Source organism: Pongo pygmaeus, chromosome 4 (genome assembly GCF_028885625.2).
Source record: "Pongo pygmaeus isolate AG05252 chromosome 4, NHGRI_mPonPyg2-v2.0_pri, whole genome shotgun sequence".
NCBI classification, from domain to species: domain Eukaryota; kingdom Metazoa; phylum Chordata; class Mammalia; order Primates; family Hominidae; genus Pongo; species Pongo pygmaeus.
In genome coordinates, this window is record NC_072377.2 from 179,115,528 (window position 1) to 179,138,041 (window position 22,514).

General features: G+C 44.0%; 1 protein-coding gene across 1 annotated transcript in view; it reads left to right on the forward strand.

Annotated features, from left to right (window-relative positions):
* The window catches only part of NSG2 (neuronal vesicle trafficking associated 2), a 63,575-nt gene extending 59,910 nt beyond the window's left edge, over positions 1 to 3,665 (forward strand). Inside the window, exon 5 of the mRNA XM_054489522.2 lies at positions 1,800 to 3,665. Coding sequence (XP_054345497.1) covers positions 1,800 to 1,991 — 192 coding nt within the window. The 3' untranslated portion in view covers positions 1,992 to 3,665. The remainder of the gene's footprint in view (positions 1 to 1,799) is intronic.
* Positions 3,666 to 22,514: the final 18,849 nt, after the last annotated feature.

Consider the following 22,514-nt stretch of genomic DNA (forward strand, 5'->3'; position numbering starts at 1 on the left):
TAGCACCAATATTACTACTGAGAGGTAATGAACTTGGAGACTACTGAACGAACTTGGAGGTTTCTCTGCAACTCCGTGTGTCCTTAGAATACACTCCACCAAAGATGTAGTCTGACTTCCTAGACTTCCATGGAGGGGGTTCAGATCTGGCTTCCTAGATTGCACTCCAAGTGATCAGAAGCTGAGGTTCTGAGACCATCCTGACCAACGTGGAGAAACCCCATCTCTACTAAAAATACAAAATTATCCAGGCGTGGTGGCACATGCCTGTAATCCCAGCTACTTGGGAGGCTGAGGCAGGAGAATCACTTGAACCTGGGAAGTGGAGGTTGCGGTGAGCCAAGGTCGCACCATTGCACTCCAGCCTGGGGGGACAGAGCGAGACTCCATCTCAAAAAAAAAGAAGCTGAGGTTCCGGAAGACTCAAAACAATGGGAACAGTAGGGGACAGTTGAATAAACTGACACATCCACACAGTGGACGTCACTACAATTGGGAAAATAAGGAAGGAAGGCCTCCATACATGGACAGAGAATGCTCTTTAAGATAGTAAGGATGAATGATGGAAGGAAGGTCCTGCCTGTGTGTGGGCAAAGGGGAGGTGAGTGCTATTTGCTTATTGTTTTGGAAAGAAATTCAAGAAGGATAAATTTTAAAAATTAATAAAAGTGGTTCATCAGGAGGAAGGGATGGACGCAAGGCTTCTTCGGATCTATCTTCTTAAATATTTGTCCTTGAAATATGTAAATGTTTGACATATTTAAAAAGAAATAAATGAGAAAAAACAAGAGGTTCGTTGTTTAAAGAACCTAGCTCTATATCAAGTTAAGGACATAAACGTGCAAAGAAAATAAATATTTCAACCGGTTGTAGATGACAGCATGTTCACCTTACACGCTTGGTGGAGTGTATTCTAAGGACACATGGAGCTGCAGAGAAACCTCCAAGTTCGTCCGGTAGTCCCCAGGTTCACTGCCTCTTAGTAGTAATATTGGTGCTATTTTGTGACTGTTCTATATTTATTGTAGGATAATGCAAATACATCATTACATGAATGTTGTTAGGAATGAAGCCTTTTTTTTTTTTTTTTTTTTTTTGCGACAGAGTCTCGCTCTGTCGCCCAGGCTGGAGTGCAGTGGTGCCATCTCGGCTCACTGCAATCTCTGCCTCCTGGGTTCAAGCAATTCTCCTGCCTCAGCCTCCTGAATAGCTGGGATTACAGGTGTGCACCACCACGCCCAGCTAATTTTTGTATTTTTAGTAGAGATGGGGTTTCACTCTGTTGGTCAGGCTGGTGTTGAATTCCTGACCTCATGATCTGCCTGCCTCGGCCTCCCAAAGTTCTGGGATTACAGGCGTGAGCCACCGCATCCGGCAAGACTTTTGATATAAGAGAAAAGAGATGCAAGTATAAAATAGAAGAAATAAATAGTCATTGTCTGTGAACAACAGCCCAGAGAGGCAACCAAGGGGACAGGTGAATCAGCCAGATAGAGGGAGTCTGTGGGGGTCTCTACAGCATCCCCTACAGCCAGACAGTCAGTACGCAGAGAAGGCTGGCCTTGAATCAGTGTCAATATCAGGTTCAGGTCGTCTGGCTTCTTCTAAGTGGAGCTTTGGTGTTTGTGCTGGTGCTGGTGTTGGGAAGGCTGCTGCCTGCCAGGCCCAGGTCAGGAGCTGTCACCTGCCCTCTGGCTGACAGCCCCAAGCAGCTGCGCTCCAGTCAGGGTGGCTGTGTTGCTGGGCAGGTTGGGAGCAGTTTGCTGAATGACCCCTGACTCTGTCTCTTTCTTCCCCAGCACAAACGCTGTATCCCAGCCTCCCTGGATGCTTACTACTCCTCCCAGGACCCCAATTCCAGAAGCCGCTTCTACACAGTCATCAGCCACTACAGCGTGGCCAAGCAGAGCACTGCCCGGGCCATCGGGCCATGGCTGTCGGCAGCCGCTGTCATCCATGAGCCCAAGCCGCCCAAGACCCAGGGCCACTAGAGGCCTGCCCCAGCCAGAATGGGGGGCGGGGTGGAGAAGAGGACCCCCATTGGCTAAGCCAAGCTCCAGTTACAAGACAACACTGTACTCCTGGGATATGGGGGCGGGGGCGGGGCAGGGCAGGGTGGGGGAGGAACGCACCAAAAACATGGTGTGTGCTGGAGTTGTCTGAACCGATATTTCTTTTTGTTCCTTGGTATTGTTGATTCGTCCCCGAGTCAGGCTCATGTACAAAGGCATGTTTCGTGTTGATTGTTCCCATGTAAGATATTTTTAAAGCCACTGCTTATTCTTTGTTAGGAAAACGTAACAGCAGAAAAGGAAAGAAACAAAGAACATGAACAAAAAGCATTAAATTGGCTCCATCGGAAGACGTTGAAGGGCAGTGAAGAGCACAGACTCTGTGGGCTTCTTAGATAAGAAAATGTAGCTTCAGTGGGGGCTCCAGGGGTGCAGAATATGTGAGTGACACAGACCGGGACTATTCCATTAGCCTGCGGTCTGCAGGGTAGGCACGTGGGAAATGAGGAATGGCCGAGCTGGAGAGAAGAACTGATTTTGGCATTACTAAGCTCAGAATGCACATAACCCATAGTGAAATGTGCTGGCCTCTGGTGCATTTTGCAAGATGAGCACAAACTTTCTGGGCCTCCGTACTAGGACCTGGGCAGACCCACATGGCCTGGGCTCTGAATGCCCACCCTGCGACGGTGGGTTCTGCATCAGCAAACGCTGAGGAGTGGGCAGATTTTCTTTGTCTTTTGTTTGCATTTTCTAGATCCACACCTGGATACTGCCCATGTTGACGAGACAGCAGCGGGGGGAGAGGGAAGGAAGGAAGGTGCGGCTGCAAGAAGGAAGGCACGGGACAGGCATGTGACACTAGGCCACGAGTGATAAGCACAGGCACCTGACTTTTAAGTTTTTATTTGTTTGTTGTTTCCCAAAGTGCTGATAACAATAACAACAACAATAGGATTCCAACCAGGAGCCTCAAGTGACAGCCAGGAAGAGATGTGAAGATTGGGGCCACCAAAATGCCAAATCATTTCTAAAGGAAGCTGAAAAATGGGACTGTCTTTTGCCCACTTCGTTGTGTTAAAAGGGGACATTTGTCCAAACTCCCAACCGAGTTCTAGAAGCTCCTGACAAAGAGGCAGCATCCAGCCTTGACCAGGCCTCCCAGTTCCCTGGAACCATATCAGGCATTCCCCTGCCTCTCACAAACGTTTCAGGGAGGCCAGTTCTGCAGGGTGTCAGCTCCAGGACCCACAGGGCCAGAACCAGCTGGGAGAATTGGTTATTTGAGATGTGGTACTGCTTCCTCACGAGTCTCTGACAGGCTACGTAAAGGGTATTTTTTTGTGGCTTGCTGTGTTGCTGAAATCATCGTATGCAACAGCTGGGTAATAAGACTAGCATAGCTCAAACTATCCTGCCAAACGCTCTCATCTGATTTTTCTTCCCTTCTCCCCCAACCTCCAATCACCCTGAGTCACCTGTAAATTCATTTGTCATTCAAAGCGGAATAACAAATTGTCCCTAGCAAAACTGCTGAGCGCTTTATAATTGTGTGGTGTATTTTTGTCAGTAGGTAGCAGAGGCTGAAGTATTTTTTGGTGTAATTCTTGAAATTTTCTGACAGGAAACAAATAAAGATAGATGTGTCTGAGAGTCTTGACCTTCCTTTGCAATGTTTTTTATCTCCTGCTCAGTGAGCCTGATGGGAAAGATGCCGGGGGTGGGAGTCCCAGAGGGCAGGGTGAGCCCTACAGTGTCCTGCTGGGCTGGGGCTAGAATTGGACTGTAGGGGAATGTCCGTCCTCAGGCAACTGGGGCCTGAGATGGTGTTGCGGTCCTAAGGAAGGACCAAGAGGTGTACCCGGCTGCTTATCTGCCAGCTCAATGTCCTTCATGCAGCGGATGCCTACTGGGCAGCTTCTAGGGCCAGGCTGTGCTGGGCATGGGGGATACAGCAACAGATGACACAGAAGCACTGCCCTGAAGTCTGGCAATGGACTCGGATATGAAAATAAAGGTGTGATGATGCCTTTGACTTAATGCAACTGGTGGTTAGCTGCAACTGAGGAGGAAGATGTTGAGGACCCCTTTTTAAATTGCTAATTTAGGGCTTAGCATGACCTTGGCAGGTAGGGGTCATTGACCCCATTAGACAGATGAAGACATGGAGGCTCAGAGGGGAAAAAGAGACTGTACTAGGGCTGTAACAGAGCAGTGGGGGTCCAATCCCAGGCTTGTGGGACTCCTTTGCACCCCCACACTACTTCTGTTCCATGTCAGACCCTGAGCAACACTGTCTAGTTACTCTTCCAGAAAGTCAAGTTGCAGCTATAAGAGTGAACCAGCTGACTCTCAGCCAGAACTCGGTATCCATGGTGACTGTGAAGAAAAGCCAACACTTAAATGCCCTGTGTTCCATGCCAAGTACTAAATGCCTTGTGTATCTTAGTTCCTACAACCCTCCTACCAGTTCTGTGAAGTAGGTGCTCCCACCTTCAGCACCACTACCATCCGCTTTGTCATCATCATCCCCGTTTGGAGACGAAGAACTGGAGGAACAGAGTGGTGAAGCAGCTTGCTCGAGGTCATGCAGTCAGTGAGCAGCAGAGCTGTGATTGAAGCCCACACCTTTTTGGTACCAGGGTCTTAAGCACTGTGCCATGTAGCAGTGACCATGCACCTCTGCATCTTGCTTTGTAGGTTATAGTTTGTGCTCACACATCTTCTCTAACGTGGATGGCAGGCCATCTGAGGAAGAGACCAGGGTTGACTTTGGGCAGAGTTGGAAGCTGAGGCTCCAAGCGGGTTGCTGTGCTAGGGGTTGGGGCTGAACATGCACGGTGGGTGGGAGCGAGAAGGGAGACGACACAGCACCTCCCGGCTGGGGCTACACAGGCTGCCGAACACAGGGCCTCAGACAACCCTACCCATTCCCATACAGCTTCAGGTTTCCAGCCCGGCTTTGGGAGATGGTGAGAGAGAGTGCAGGGATCGGAGCTGGCATCCTACCCACAAAGCCTGGCTGATCCACAAAGCCAGCACAGAAACACCCAACATGTCTTTCAATTACACAGAATCAGTGAAAGGCTTAATGAACACATGAACAAACACTCTGTCATAAGTGGATTTACCACTCCAGTGCCTCAAAAAGTAAGAAAGCTATCACTTCTCCGGAATGAACAGGCTATGGGTGTATGAGTAGAAATGAGGGAGAATGAGAGGGCCAGGAGATGGGTGCAGATATTTCTGTTTTAGGAGTGACTCTGGGGCCAAGTGCTATCCTTAGCGGAATAGACAATGATGCCTGACTCTTCCCGTGAATGTATCCAAGGAGTGTGGCATCAGTTAGAAGAGTTTAACCAAAGGGGATTTGGTCAGGGACATCTCCTCTGCATTTTGCAGGATGGGGTGTTACAGAGCCCTGCTGGTTGATGGAGGGCCAGGGGAGCCAGGCAATGATCCTAAAAACAGCACCTTGGTTTGTAGATCAAGCTCTATTTGTGTGTTTTGCATGCTTTTTAATCTATTCACCAACACTGGGAACCTCCCCAGAGAGTCCCCCAGATAAGACAGGATGAAGGCTGTGCAGAGAGGGTGGCTGGGCTGGGCCTGTGTGTGGCAAGAAGTTCTGAGGCGGGAAGGCTTGTGTGTGTGGGTGTCAGACTGGGTTCTGGGGGGACATGGCCTTAGAACTGGGCCTTGAAGGACGGGCTGCACTATGACAGGAAGAATTCGGGATGGTGGAGGAGAGACACCACAGAGCCATCCTCCCAGGTAATGGGGACAGCATTGTAAAGGTTTGGAGGAGGGAAAGCTCGAGGCTTCTGCTCATAAGGCTGCTGGGGTGCCTCCGCCAAGCCATTGCCAGAGGCAAAGATTCAAGTCTGTACTCCTGGGCTCACAGTCCAGGCTGGGGGAGAGGAGGAGCGAGATGAAAGAGCAGCCCATGGCTGCATACTGGGGAGAGGCAGTGATGGCGCCCGGAGTCATCCCAGTGGTCGATTGGATCAGAAGGTATTTAGGGAGATACACATTTTTTCTGGAAAATTGAAAGGCCACCTGTCAGAACTGCTGTTGGTCAATTTATCTTCCCTCAACTCCTGCAATGTGCTCTAATCCAAATGGGGAGTCATGTGGAAGAAGAAGAAATTGATCCCCAATAATTTTTCCAAGAAGCACACAATACCATCTCTTTAAAAAATAGCACTCCTGAACAGTGGAGAGAAAAGGACTGGTTTCCATGGCAACGTCAATGCCGTTTCCCATAGATCAGACTCAGTCTAGCACAGCAGGCTGTTTATCTGAGTCTGTCCTTTTGTCAGAAATGACCTGTTTCTGGAAACACAGATCTAGAGTTCAATTAGCCAAAGTAGCCCCCAAAGATGGTTGCACCTCTCTCTCTGGACACTCCCTGCTCCTCTCTCTCCTCGCTGTCTCCTCTCCTTCTCTTAATCTTTCTCTTTTTCTGTCTCTGCCTCACTCTCTCCTTCCGAGGGAATGTTGTCTAGAGGCTGTGGACTGAGCTTACCTAATTTATTTTTCAATTCCAGGCCCTTGGTGAGAGGCTTGCTGGGTTTGGGCCAGGTGTTGGGGGTGTGGCCGGTGGCACAAGGAGAGTTTGGACCCGGGAGGAGAGCAGGTGGCCTTGGGACCGGGCGCGACTCCTGCACCTGCCTCTGCCAGTTCCCTTCCTCTCTTCACACCACAGCTTCCTCATCTTTAAAATGGGAATGAGAATTGTTCCTACCTCATTTTGTGAGAATTCCATGACATAGTGTTTAAAGATCTACCTAGGGCAGGAACTCAACAAATTGTAGCTACTGTGGATCAATCTCTCTGCCTCAGCTTCCTTATTTGTAAATTGGAATTACTTGTAAATACTGCCCCCCCACCTACCAGTAGGGTTGCTGTGGGTTAAAATAAGGCAATGGCCTTGAAGTGACTATAACAGAGAAATGGATTACCTCCTGGCCACCCTCAGGAAGCTCCCAGGCCCTGTCCCTTTCCTCGCAGGGCAGCCTCATGTCACCTACCACATATGCCACATCTACCACACAAAGCCACAGGCTGCCCCATTTTCTTCATGTCTACTCACAGTTTTTAATCGCTACATTTAGTTACACAAAAACATCATCTTAAAAAAAATTCATTTTATCTTAAGTTCTGGGGTCCATGTACAGGATGTGCAGGTTTGTTACATAGGTAAATGTGTGTCGTGGTGCTTTGCTGCACCTGTTGACCCATCACTCAGGTATTAAGCCCAGCAAGCATTAGCTATTTATCCCAATGCTCTCCCTCCCCCCACCTCACCCACCCCCTGACAGGCCCCAGTATGTGTTGTTTCCCTCCCTGTGTCCACGTGGTTCTCGTTGTGTAGCTCCCACTTAGAACATGCCATGTTTGGTTTTCTGTTCCTGTGTTAGCTTGCCGAGGATGATGGCTTCCAGCTCCATTCATGTCCCTGCAAAGGACATGATCTCATTCCTTTTTATGGCTGCATAGTATTCCATGGTGTATATGCATCACACTTTCTGTACCCAGTCTATCACTGATGGGCACAAATACATCATTTTTAAAGATTACAAATAAAGTGTTGCTTTGAGGTCTCTGTCACATTTTCTAAAACCATTTTGATTAAATTATTTACATGCACTTCAAAACAAGCAATAAATAATAAATAAAACAAGATTACAGACTTTATTCAAATTCACCAGTCTTTCCATTAAAATCCTTTCTCTGTTTCAGGATCTGATCAAAGCCCTTGGATTGCATTTAGTTTTCTCCTCAGTCCTTTCAGATTTGTGACAATTCCTGCTTGACCTAGTCTTTCACAACCTTGACACTTTGGATGTGCTGATCAGGTGCTTTGTAGCCTATCTCTCAATTTTGTCTGACATTTTTCCGTGATCACACTGAAGATATGGATTTTGGAGGAAGAATTGCATGGAGGTGCCCTTCTTAGAGCATCATATCAGGAGTACAAGATATTGATGTGTCTTATTACTGGCAAAGTTAACCTTGACCCCTTGGTTTAGGTGGTATTTACCAGGTTTCTCTATTACAAGTTACATTTTTTTCTTTGTAATTAGTAAAAATTTGAGGGAAGTTTCTTTGAGGACAATGTGAATATTCTATTTCTTCTTTCACACATTAATTTTAGTGTTCATCAATGGATCTTACCTGCAGCAATTACCGTTATAGTGTTCTCATAGCAATTTTATATTTCCCCCATTTCTTGTACATTTATAAACTGGAATTCCTCTATAAGGAAGAGTTGTCCCATCTCCACATTTATTTATTCAATCATTTATTTATATTAGTGTAGACTCATAAATATTTATTTATTCTTTGCATTAAAATCTAATACAATTTTTATTTTGTTGCTCAAATTGTTTCTGATTTTGTCATTGAGTGCTCTTTCAGTTTAGCTCATGTGTCTTTTTGACACATCCCTTTTTTTTTTAACAGTTTCTAATTTTCTGGCACCACAAGATACTCCAGGCTCATCTTATATTTTCCCCTTTTCAGTCCTGGAATCAATTGTGTCCCCAGGGAGCCCTGCTTCCTTTGATGAGGGAATGACATTTAGAAACCCAGTTCTGGATGTTAGCTGTGCTCACTGCTGCAGGGTGTCATTGCTTCCATGCTTTCTTGGTATACAGAGCTAGGAAGTTATGGATGTATACTAGCCTGTGTATACATCTGTCTATTTGTCTGTCTGCTATCTATCTATCTATCTATCTATCTATCTATCTATGTCACACAAACATGGGTATTTTAATCCCTCTTACTCCAATGCAAAACCATAGGGTTTTTTTCTAGGATCCCCTCTTCACTTGCTTGTAATTTCTTTCTCTGACAGTGGGAAATATGTCTCTATTATTTACAATATATTTACTTATTCATTCATCTCTAGTGTACATGTGAAGTCACTTCAGACACATGTTTTTTGGCATTTAGAACTGACATTGCTAGAGACATTTTCTGAGTCACTAACATTGTGTTTGAGAGTACAGCATCTTTGTGTTTAATTGTAAGGACTCATATATAAAGCCACTTCATGTTTTCTGAAGGCTAACATTTTTGCAGGGGGCAATGTGTTGTATTATATTTAAGCTGACTTTCCCAAGGCCTCATCACTTAGAGTAACAATGAGGACTTATTAACAATAATCTCTTAAACGTGATAGATACCTACTCCCATCTGCTCATGCAGGATCCTGACCCCCTTGTAAAGATCTCACTCATCAGCCCACTACAGATATTTCTGGGAGCTCCTAGGTGGACTCTCACATGTGCCCAAGAATAGGTGTGTACCTGCTGGACTTGGCTGCTCCTCTGAGCTCCATGGATGCCCAGATGTTCTCAGGCTCTGATGGACAGCTCCACAGATGCCCTGGAGTTCTTGCAGTTTCCAGTTGCCTCAGGATCCAGTGGAGTAAGTGAAGATGGCATTCTTATTTTATTTATTCTATTCTATTTATTTTTATTTTTAGAGACAGGGTCTTGCTCTGCCACCCAGGCTGGAACGCAGTGGCATGATTTTAGCGCATTGCAGCCTTGAACTCCTGGGCTCAGGAGATGCTTCCACCTCGGCCAGAGGTATTCTTTTTCTTTTGAACTTCATTCCATTATCAGTGGCCCACTGCCGGATTGCTTTTGCTTCCAGTATCCTACAGAATTTTAACCAAAATGGTTCTTTGTTCTTTCTGTTTTATCCACAGCACCCTTACCTTTGCGCTACTCCACGTGGGACCCATGCATGACTCCACGGGGGCTGCACTGAAGACAAATCTGAGTAATGGCTGTCATGCTTGACACACACTATACCTGTTCCTATCTATACCCATGGCAGGCTCTGCAAATCAGTCACGTCACTCTTTCCCACTGAGCCCTGTTGCAGCCAAGTAATCTTTCCCTGCACAGCTCTCTGTGCTCTCTCTGCTACTCAATTTGATGCTGATAGTGACAGAGATTTCTGGCTCTCTAGAGTGTTTCATGACCCCTGTTCATAGCATGGAGTTGTTTCCAGGAAGGCCATGACTGGTGGGGGATTTTCTTTCTTGGCCCCTCTTGCTTCAAGCTTGGTGACATACTAGGAATCACCACTCGAATGTGAGTGGAAGTGATGTATGTCACTTCTAGGATGTCATTTTTAAGCAAGTGCTAGGTGCTTCTCTAGTCTGTCTTCTATACCAACACTCCCTAGCCTGTAATATCTGGAAGCTGAGGCCTCTCATGCCTTAGGGGATGATGGAGCTACAGGCTGGAAGGAGCCTGGATCCCTGAATCTCCGGGTGGATGAGAGCCACATGAAGCTGCCCACGTTGGGCTGTTGCCTGAGTAAAATATAACTTTTACAGTATTATTAGTGAAATGTTGGGGTTTGTTACAGTGGAATTGCCCTGCCCCATACACAAATGAAAGCCATTTTCCCTCTGGACACCATACCTGGTTTAAGATCGGTTATAACTATGGCTGGGCTCATGATGCTCAACCTGGCTCTCCCGTAGGTGAGCTCTCTCCAGAAAGTGCCTTGGCCTCCAAGCTTTCTCATCCATCAACTGTGTTCCAGTTCATACTTCAGGACTCAGTTCAAGCATCACTTTTTCCAGGAAGTCTTCCCTGATCTTCCCAAACTAGGTAGTATCCTCCACTGTAGTTTCCTCAAATCCTGTATATCCCTCTTTAGCAGAATTACCACAACCTATTTTTATCTTCTGATTACTTGTCTGTGAATTACTGGATGGATGTTTGAATCAATAGATGAAAAAATGATCTTTATGCCAATGACTCCAAAACATCTATCTCCAGCTCTGATCTTTCTGTTGAGATTCATACCGATAGATACCTCTTCCTGCTGGCTATTTCTAATTGAATATCCTTTCAGGAACTTCAAACTCAACATGTCCCCCAAAACCTTTGTCATGTCTCCCCCAAATATGCTCCGTTTCCTGTGTTCCTTAAATTGGATGATGACTTCACCAACCACTTGGGTTTCCAGACAGGAAACCTGAGTGTCATGATTATTTCATTGAATAGATGAAGAAATGGATGCTCAGAAAGGTTACCTGCGGGGAGTGGTGAACCTGACTTACAGTCCAGTGCCAGGCAAATGCCCCTGCACCTTGGCGTGGGGCCCCTTTGTACCCTTCTTGCCCTCCTCCAGCTTCCTTGCAGCCCTCTCCCAGTCTCAGTCTCCTGCAGGACTACAGCATCACTGACATCTCCACCGGCTGGCTTTCTACCCTGCCACTTTAAATAAACACATCTGATTAGAAGGATGTGCCTTCCAATGTTGGTAATTTATTCCCTTCTACGCAAATTGTCCAACTAATTAAAAAGGAAAAAAAAACCAACACAATTTAGACCAGTGAGCTCTTGAGAGAGAAAATGAAGATGCTATCAGCAAATTGGTAGCATGTAGAGGATCCTGGGCCTTGAGTCGGACAGATACTGGATCTGAATCCAGCTCCACTGCTCTCTGGCTGTGAGACCATGGGCAGGTCATATCACCCTTCCAGCTTCACTTTCTTCATCTGCAAAATGAGGATAAGAATCCCAAGATGCTTCCTTGCCCTCTGAAAGGACCAACCCTGTGGATACCTTGATCTTCACAGGGTAGCTGTAAAGATCATTTGAGAAAGGATCCAGGTTTTTTTGAAACTCTAAGATGCAGTAGAAGTAGAATAATAATATTCCTTTACATTTGATTGCACAAAAACAAACAAGTGGCCCAGATATCCTCCTGAGGACACGAGAGTACGTGGTCACCCTGCTAGAAACTCATGGAGTCGTGATGTGACTCAGGGATGTCTAAATCTGTTATGGGTTGATTGTGCCCCCCACAAAAGGTATGCTCCAGCCTGCACCCCTCAGTTCCTCAAAATGTGACTTTATTTGGAGGTAGGGTCTTGACAGACATACTTAAGTTCAAATGAGGCCACTGGGGAGGGCTCTGATCCACTCTGACGGGTGTTCTTATGAAATGGGGAAGTTGGATGCAGAGACAAAGACAGAGGGTAGATGCCCCGTGAAGACAGAGGTTTGGGGTGATGCATCTACAAGCCAGGGCCCCAAAGATTGCCAGGAAACCACCAGAAGCTGGGCAGGGCGGGGGAGGCGAGGCATGGAACAGATTCTTCCTTGCAGCCCTCAGGAAGAACCAACCCTGCTGACATCTTCATTTCATACTTCTAGCCTCCAGAACTGCGAGACAATTAGTTTCTGGCTGAAATACATTTTAAGCTACCATTTGTGGTACTTTTTATACAGACTCCAAACCCTGTACCCCTTCCTTTCTTCCTTCCTTCCTTCCTCTCTTTCTCTCTTTCTTTCTTTTTTTCTGGAGTCTTGCTCTGTCATCCAGGCTGGAGTGCAGTGGTGCCATCTCAGCTCACTGCAGCCTCCTACCCCCAGGTTCCAGCAATTCTCCTGCTTCAGCCTCCTGGGTAGCTGGGATTAAAGATGCATGCCACCACGCCCAGCTAATTTTTGTATTTTTAGTAGAGATGGAGTTTCACCATGTTGGCCAGGCTGGTCTCGAACTCCTGACCTCAGATGATCCTCCCACCTTGGACTCCCAAAGTGATGGAATTACAGGTGTAAGCCACCACACCCGGCCTGTGCCTTTTCTCTAAACCGCACATGATGACCCTTTATGGTGTAGTCATTATAATAAAATAAATACAAAGCTGAGCAGATCTATTCAATTCAGCATCCACTGACCTCCAGTCACATACAGGGCCTCTAGGAATGGAGAAGCCAGCCATGACCAAAATGCAGACCCCCGCCTTCAAGGCAATAGTGACAGATGCCAAACACAGTCCAAAAATGGAGTCTTTTCATTCTTATAAATGCCCCACAGTCATTCAGCCAGTGCCCATACTGCCTGGATCAGCTGGTGGGGCCATAAAAGATGGGAGGGCCTGGCCCTGCCCTTAGGAAGCTACCAAGTGAACACTGGTGTGGCTGGACATAGGGTTACAAAAAGCTTGGAGAGGACTGTATTAAGGAAGTATACCACAGCCTCTAATGCTGGGGGTTTTGCAGTGTGGTAACAGAGAGGACAGTCCACAGACAACAATAACATCATCATGCTCATGGTCACACCCACAACAGCAACCCAACCGTTAGCCAGCCAGGAGCAAAAGAAGAGGAGAGAAACTTCATTTGGACTCGATGAGCTGGAAAACAACCTCTCTTTCTTACATATTTGCTGGTAGCTCTCAAACTCCTGTTTTGTAATCATGAGAGTGAGATAAAATAGCATCAGCAATTTGAGCTGGAAATCAGCAAAGGTAGTTGACATTTAATTGCATTTGGAAAGAAAAACAGAGGAACTTTTTAAAAGTCATTACTGTATTTTTTCCAGCGTGAGAAGTGGTGCTTTTAATTAGTTGTTCTTTGAGCCTTTTTTCAGTAACCCAGATGAAAGCTGGTCAAGCTGGGCTCAAGCCAACCCGAAATTCACTTCCATCCCCTGCCATATTCCTTAAGTAAGCGGAGGGGGCGGCTGCTGGTGTAGACAGACGCCTTCTCATTGGAGAGAGCTCTGCCCTCCAAGTGAAGAAGGCAAAGGGGCTTCAGATTCCGCATTGTTGAAAAGCAACAAGTGGTACTTTTTGCTTGGGCTTTGGCCTGCAATCCCTTCCTGCAGCTGTGGGAAGAAAGCTTCTTTCAGCTGAGGCCTGGAAAATACGTACAGCTGAGAAGCACACCATGTGATTCTGGGGTGCCCTGAAATGCCTATCTTTCATCCGGGCCCATCAGACAGCTTTATTGTGGCTGATCGAGCTCTTTGCAAATGAATTTCCTTTCCTGAAAGCAAAGGGACAGCTTTATTACACACCCCTCCTCCCACTCAATGAGATGGTGAGAATTCATTTCGCCAAATTTCCTCCTGAGAAGAGTACTGTATTTATTTGGAAGAAATGCTTTGAGAAGCCAATTGGATGAAAGGAGATAAGCTCAGGCAGCGGTCTTAAAAAAATTTTACTCAAAGTCCCCCTAAAACAACAATAATTTTAAAAACTACATTTTCCCTTAACACGTTTTTAGGATGATATGTGAAGTTTTTCAATCACACATTTAAACAGTTGTAAATGATATAACTTACAATTTATTGCATTTAAGTATGGGCTTTAAATATACTTTCTTTGAAACCTTGAAGCAGCACATTTAGCTCTTTCAATTTCAAAAAATGTCTGCCATGTAGCGCAAATGGCAAGGCTGTCTATTTAAACCATCAGCCAAATCAAACTGTCTTCTGGAAAACATCTGACCTCATTGCCGAGTTCATATGCACTCGACCTTGAGACAAGTATCCCATTTCCAAATTCTAAGCTGGACAAACAGACGGACAGACAGAGATAGATAGATGGTTGAATAAAGTCGGCCAGGAGTCCCACAAGCAGTTTGCTTCAGTATTCCTCACTCACTGATTTTGCTTTATGGTGGAGCTGTCCATTCTCAAATCTTTCCCCTTTTTTGGGCCTGGAGACATTGCCCCCTGTGCCAAAGCACCGTCATAATAATGAGAAGCAGTTCTCACTTTTGCTAAGTGGGAGAAGGGTGACTGGGAAGCAGGAGTGGGGTGAGAATGAAGTGCAGGCAGGCCTTGGTAATGGCCAGAGGCCCTGTGTTGGAAACCAGGCTTTTGAAGCTGAAGATCTGAAAACTGATTCCCTAAAACAAACCTAAGTCTTTGTGTGCCATCCTGGGGTCTGCTCCACCTATTTGATGATTCTCAGATACATAAGTAGAAAGGGGAATGAGGAAAGCTTGCTAAGAGGTTCACAGATTCATTGAGAGGGCTGGAACCCACCCCCAGGCTCAGCTTCCTGAGCCCAAATCCATGCTGCAGAGGGGCCTGCTAAGGAGGCCAGTGTTCCCTGCAACAGCTGCAGGGTGAAAGAACAGAGAAACAGCACTAAAATAGCCTCATCTCTCTCAGCCCAGATGATTCCCCTCTGGTATTAAATAGGTCAAGCCTTTTCAGAGTTAATAAAGTAATACAGTGGTGTGGATATTAAAATATTCTACATTTATAGGTCTTTATTGTCCCAATAAGTTATCATCTAAATTAAGAATGGTCTTTTCTCTCTAAACTCTGTTTGGTGTCTTGGTAGTAGTTTGGGATTATTTGGAGCACACAGAGAAAAAAAAAATCATGCTGTGTTATCAACTTTTTAAAAAGATGAGCGACGTCTTTGTGACTTCGAAGATACCCGTCAAGCTTCTGTCACCCTTCTCCAGAATATTGCAAAAGCTTCTCAGTCAGTCACCCGCCTGGCTGGGCACTTTTTTTCAAGTCTGTCTTCCTCAGAGGGCACCAGAGTGATCTTACCTTTTAAAAATCTTAGAAAATTATTGGGAGTGTAGATTTATTGCAGGCCAAAGCCCAAGCAAAAAAATTAGTGGGAGTGTAGAATGACACAGCTATTTTGGAAAACGTTTCTGGAAGTTTGTACCTATATATATGAACCAAACATATTCCTACGCTATGACCAAGCATTTGCACTCCCAAGAAATAGGAAAGCACAGCCAGGCGCAGTGGCTCACGCCTGTAATCCCAGTACTTTGGGAGGCCAAGGTGGGTGGATCATGAGGTCAGGAGATAGAGACCATCCTGGCTAACACGATGAAACTCCATCTCTACTAAAAATACGAAAAAAATTATCCAGGCATGGTGGTGGGCGCCTGTAGTCCCAGCTACTTGGGAGGCTGAGGCAGGAGAATGGCATGAACCCGGGAGGCGGAGCTTGCAGTGAACCGAGATCGCACAACTGCACTCCAGCCTGGGGACAGAGCGAGACTCCGTCTCAAAAAAAAAAAAAAAAAAAAAAAAAGAAAGAAAGGTGAGGGATAAAAACTAAATATCTACATATTGGGTACGATGTAAACTACTTGGGTGACGGGTGCACTCAAATCTCAGGCTTGGCCTGCCGCGGTGGCTCAAGCCTGTGATTCCAGCACTTTGGGAGGCTGAGGCGGGCGGATCACTTGCAGTCAGGAGTTCAAGACTAGCCTGAACCAACATGGATAAACCTTGTCTCTACTAAAAATACAAAATTAGCCGGGCGTGGTGGCACATGCCTGTAATACCAGCTACTTGGGAGGCTGAGGCAGGAGAATCGCTTGAATCCGGGAGGCGGAGGTTGTGGTGAGCCGAGATCCTGCCACTGCACTCCAGCCTGGGCAACAAGAGTGAAACTCCGTCTCAAACAAACAAAAAAAAATCAGGCTCAAACCACTATACAGCTCATCCAGATAATCAAAAACCACTTGTATTCTAAAAGCTATTGAAATTTTTCAAAATATTAAAAAAAAAATAAGACAGGCCTACTTTAAAAGAGTAGTGCTGTAGACAGCCATGCACCCACCACCCACATATCATTAAGATTCGGCTGCATTTCCTTTATCACGTATCTTTTCATCTATCCATCCCCTCCATCCATTTCTCCCTTGTCATTTTTATGCATTTCAAAGTAAGTTGCAGGCATTGACACATTTCCTCTTAAACATTTCAGCATGCATCCCGTTAACCAGTGTTCAATATTTGTTTACAGTGCCTTTTGTAGTTTGGGGTGAAATTTAATACAGTGAAATGCACAAGTCTTTGACAAATGATATCCCTGCAAAACACAAACACCTCTCAAGATACAGAACATTTCCATCACCCTAGAACCTTTCCAGTTAATTCCTCTCACCCATCCACCGTCAGAGGCAGCCATTGTCCTAATTCCTATCATTCAAGACTAGTTTGACTGTTACAAAACTTCATGTAAATGGAATGAGACAGTATGTATTCTTTGGAGTAAGGATTCTTTCACTCAGCAGAATGTGTTTGTGAATCATCCACGGTATTATGTAATCAGGGGCTCGTTCCTTCTGTTGCTGAGTACTATTCCATTATATGGATGTATCACACTTCCTTTACCCATCCTCCCACTGATGGAGGCCTGGGCTGCTTCCACTGTTTTGGCTAGTGTGGAAACACTGCTATGGATATTCTTATACAAGTCTTTGTGCAGACACGAGCTTTCCTATTTCTTTCTTTTTTTTTTTTTTTTTTGAGACGGTGGCGCGATCTCGGCTCACTGCAAGCTCCGCCTCCCAGGTTCATGCCATTCTCCTGCCTCAGCCTCCCGAGTAGCTGGGACTACAGGCGCCCGCCACCACTCCTCCTGAGTCTCCAAAATCCATTATACCACTCTGTATGCTTCTGCATACCCATGGCTTAGCTTCCATTTATAAGTGAGAACCTACTGTATTTAGTTTTCCATTCCTGAGTTACTTCACTTAGAATAATGGCCTCCAGCTCCGTCGAAATTGTTGCAAAAGACATTTTTTTTTGTTTTTATGGCTGAGTAGTATTCTGTGGTGTATATATCTCACATTTTCTTTATCCAATCATTGGTTGGTGGGCACTGAGGTTGGTTCCATGTCTTTGCGATTGTGAATTGTGCTGCAATAAACATATGGGTGCAGGTGTCTTTTTGATATAGTGACTTATTTTTCTTTGGGTAGATACCCAGTAGTGGGATTGCTGCAGGGAATGGTAGATCTACTTTTAGTTCTTTAAGAAATCTCCATACTGTTTCCATAGAGGTTTTACTAATTTACATTCCCACCAGCAGTGTATAAGCATTCCATTTTCACTACATCCATACCAACATCTATTGTGTTTTGACTTTTTAATAATGGCTATTCTTTCTGAGTAAGGTGGTATCTCATTGTGGTTTTGATATGCATTTCCTTAATCATTAGTGATGTTGAGCATTTTCTCATATGTTTGTTGGTCATTTGTATGTCTTCTTTTGAGAAATGTCTACTCATGTCATTTGCCCACTTTTTGATGGGATTATTGTTTTCTTCTTGCTGATTTATTTGAGTTCTTTGTAGATTCTGGATATTAGTCCTTTGTCAGATGCACAGTTTGCCAATATTTTCTTCCATTTTGTAGACTGTTTCTTTACTCTGATGGTATTTCTTTTGCTGTACAGAAGTATTTTAGTTTAATTAGGCCCTATTTATTTATTTTTGTTTTTGTTGCATTTGTTTTTGGGGTCTTAGCTATAAATTCTTTGCCTAGGCTAATGTCCCAGAGGAGTTTTTTCCTTGGTTACCCTCTAGAATTTGTATGGTTTCAGCTCTTAGATTTAAGCCTTTGATCCATCTTGAGTTGATTTTTGTATAAGGTGAGAGATGAGGATCCTGCTTTATTCTTCTACATGGGGCTATCTAGTTTTCCCAGCACCATTTATTAAATAGAGTGTCTTTTCCCCAATTTATGTTTTCATTTGCTTTCATAAAGATCAGTTGGCTGTAAGTATTTGGCTTTATTTCTGGGTTGTCTATTCTGTTCTCTTGGTCTATATGCTGAAATTTATGCCAGTACCATGCTGTTTTGGTAACTATAGCCTTGTGATATAATTCGAAGTTGGGTAATGTGATGCCTCCAGATTTGTTGCTTTTTTCTTAGGATTGCTCTGGCTATTTAGCCCTTTTTTTGGGTCCATGTGAATTTTAGGATTGTTTTTCCTAATTATGTGAAAAATGATGCTGGTATTTGAAAGGAATTGCATTGAATCTGTAGATTGCTTTGGGTAGTATGGTCATTTTCATGATACTGATTCTTCAGTCCCAGAGCCTGGAGGTGTGTTTCTATTTGTTTGTGTCATCTATGATTTTTTTCAGCAGTGTTTTGTAGTTCTCCTTATAGAGATCTTTCACCTCCTTGGTTAAGTATATTCCAAGGTATTTTTTTTTTTTTGCAGCTGTTGAAAGGAGATTAAGTTTTTGATTTGATCCTCAGCTTGGTTGTTGTTGGTATATAGAAGTGCTACTAATTTATGTACATTGATTTTGTAACCTAAGACTTTACTGAATTTGTTTATCAAATCTAAGAGTCTTTAGGGGGACTCTTTAGGGTTTTCTAGGCATACAATCATATCATCAGCAAACAGCAATAGTTTGACTTCCTCTTTTCCAATTTGGATGCCTTTTATTTCCTTCTCTTGCCTGATTGTGCTAGGTAGGACTTCCAGTACTATGTTGAATAGAAGTGGTGAAAGTGGGGATCTTTGTTTTGTTCCAGTTCCCAGGGAGAATGCTTTCAACTTTTCCCCATTCAGTATGATGTTGGCTGTGGGTTTGCCACATATGGCTTTTATTATTTTGAGGTATGTCCCTTCTATGCCTAGTTTGTTTGGTCCATCTTAAACACCACTTGATAGCACTATGAGTTTAGCATTATGCCTGCTGTGAGCTACTTATCAGGCATTTGCTCACTGGGTTTTCATACTAATCTTATGAGACGTGCATCATCCTGGGTTACAGATGAGAAAACACGGTTCAGAGAGGCTCAAATAACATGTGCAAGTTCACATAATTGTTTAGAATTAAGTCTGGATTAGAATCCAGGAATCCCACCTCTGACACCCAACTTTGATAATCTCACCAAGATCAAAGGCTGCCCTTTTAGAGGCCAGTAGTTATTTAAAATCTTGGGAAGTAAGGTTGAAGAAACCATCAAGTGTCAGCTATTCTCTAGCGATAGATGTGACAGAGACTGGTTGACTTTGGCGCTGTACATGTGACTCTCTTACATGGCCCCAACTGTTTTTCCTTTGAACATTTTGATTTTGAGACAAAGACTGTTATGGGTTGAATCCTCCCCAAATTCATATGGTGAAGGCCTAACCCCTAGTACCTTTGAACATGACCTTATTCAGAGACAGGAACTATAAAAATGATGAAGTTAAGGGTGGGCCCTAATCCAATTTGAACATGCATATAGGGAGAATACCACATAGACATGAGGGCAGAGATGGGATGATGTATCTACAAGTCAAGAAATTCAGAAGATGGATGGCAAGCCGGCAGAAGATAGAGGAGACGCATAGAGCAGATTCTTTCTCAGCCAACAGAAGATGCCAATCCCATTAACATCTTGATCATGAACTTCTAGGCTCCAGAATGTCAGACAATCCATTTCTGTTGTATAAGCCACCCAGTGTGTGGCACTTTGTTAAGGCAGCCTTAGGAAATCATGCAACACCAATGTAATTCTTAGTCCTAGGACATTTTATGCTGTGATTTGTTTTGACACCCATCTCCCATCCACACACACACTTAAGTATGTTTAGCTGATTTCTTCAATATGACATGCCTTGGAAATATGTCCCCAGAGAAATGTGACTTTGATAGCATCATGAAGGCCAGAAGAAGACAAGACTTAATTTATACAAATCTATTTTCTAGGTGACCTTTCAGGAATTATCTATATGTCACGTACTGCCATAGAGATGCTGGGAGTGAAAGTGAGACTGTTCAGTAAAACCATTACGTTTTCACTGAGTTATGCTAACATCACTACGTCTATGGAAAAAGTAGCTCACGCTCATTTAAAAGAGTGAAGACTCAAGGTGAATAGCATTTTTCCCACTTAAAGGGAAAGAATAGGGCACCTTCTCTTCCTCTGTCTCTCTTCCTTCCTTTTCTCCCTCACCTGAGCTCTTATAACATGTCCTATAGCATGTGTGCTAGCTGCTAGTGACAATGTGTGGCAGACGTGGTTCACAAAAGATTCATGCATGTCTTCCATGGGGTAGAATTGTTGCAGAAAGCAGTGGTTGAGCTTTGGACTACATTTCCCACCTCTTCCTAGATAGGCTCATATGACTGAATTTTGGCCAATTGAGTGTGGGAGGGAACGTAGGCCATTTTCCCAGCAGCCTGATTCTTCATGATAAATCAGAAAACTTGGTCCATTTGACTGCAGATACCTCACTTTGTTGTGACATGTTTTTGGTTGTGGTGACCAGAAACCTTGTAGTAGGTTAAAGAGAAGGAAAATAAAAAGGCTATCAGTGGGAGAAATGAGGGGACTTGTTAGAACACTAGCTTTTAAAGGTACCCCTGAGATAGGGAGATGCTCTTAGGAGGTTGGGGAAAAAGCATTAAGTAATATTGAGTCGCACAAAGAAAAGGTTATTCTTCTCCTAAATCTTTATACATCTGGATATGTTAAAGAGATGGTCTCAATTTACATCTACTTTTTTTAGTACATTTCTCTGTGTCTCCATCTTCAATGCGTAATGGTACCTAGCTAATATTTACATTGTTTTAGTTATATTTACTTTTGTCATTACCTGTAGGTATAGCAAATGCTACTAATTTTCTGTTTACAGACTTGATATGCAGTTTCTTCTTTAAATAAAAAGTTTTAAGCAAACATATCTGTTCAACTTAAAGAAGAGTATTAAGTAAATGGTTGGTGCGGTGCGGTGCGAGGATATGGCTAAGATAGGGGTAGTATTCGAATGCCCAAATATTACCTTTTGGAAAGGTGGTTGAGAAATACAGGTCAGGAAGATGCTGCACTGTTTCTAGGAGCAGGGCCTTAGGGACCAGAGAATGGAAAGAGAGTTCATGAAACCCTCCAGTTCTGTTCTATCTCTGTTTCTCTTCACACGCCTACTGTATTTTGGTGTTTCTCTTCAGACCAGCTTTATCACAGTAGAAAATGGTCATCGATAGCTCCCAAATTTTATAGCCACTTGGGGCACGATTGATTGACTTGCTCTGATTCTCAATTTCACATTCCATAGAAATGGGATCCTTGTCCCAGTGGGGTCAGAAGCCCATCTGTGCACAATCACTTATATCCATGAAGGCAAGAAGACATTGGAGGCACATGACTGTCTGTGCTACAGTCACGTGCTTAGGACCAGGAGTAAGTTTGGAGAGAAACAGAGATCCTGACAAGTCAGAGAGAAAAAAGTGGATGATTTTGACATTAAAACAGAAGACTCTCTCTTAATTAAAAAAACCCATCAGGAAAGTTAATCAATAAATGCCAGACTGAGTAAAGGTATTTGCAATATCTCATATCAACAAATTACTGATACCTCTGATATATGTAAAACCCCTACAAATCAATTAAAAAGAAAAGAACTCAATAAGAAATTAGGCAAAGAAGATGGACCGTTCCTTCACTGAAAGGAAAATCCAATTGGCTAAACAATATGTGAAGAGAGGCCCAAACTCACTAGTAATGAGGGAAACAAAAATGCGAACAGCAATGAGATAATCCATTTATATCTATGAGTTCGACAAACATTAGCACGTGAATAATGCCAAGTGCTGGTGGGGATGTGGGGAAACCAGAGCTCTCCTACTCTGAAGCTGGAATATAATTTGGCAGAGTCTTTCTTTCTTTTTTTTTTTTTTAGATTTTTCTTTATATATATATATATATATACATATATATATATACATATATATATATATATATACACACACACATTTTTATTATACTTTAAGTTCTAGGGTACATGTGCAAAACATGCAGGTTTTTTACATATGTATACATGTGCCATGTTGGTGTGCTGTACCCATTAACTCATCATTTACATTAGGTATATCTCCTAATGCTATCCCTTCTAGAAGGTGACCTATAACACTTAGCAAAATTAAGCACACCTGTGCCCTATGT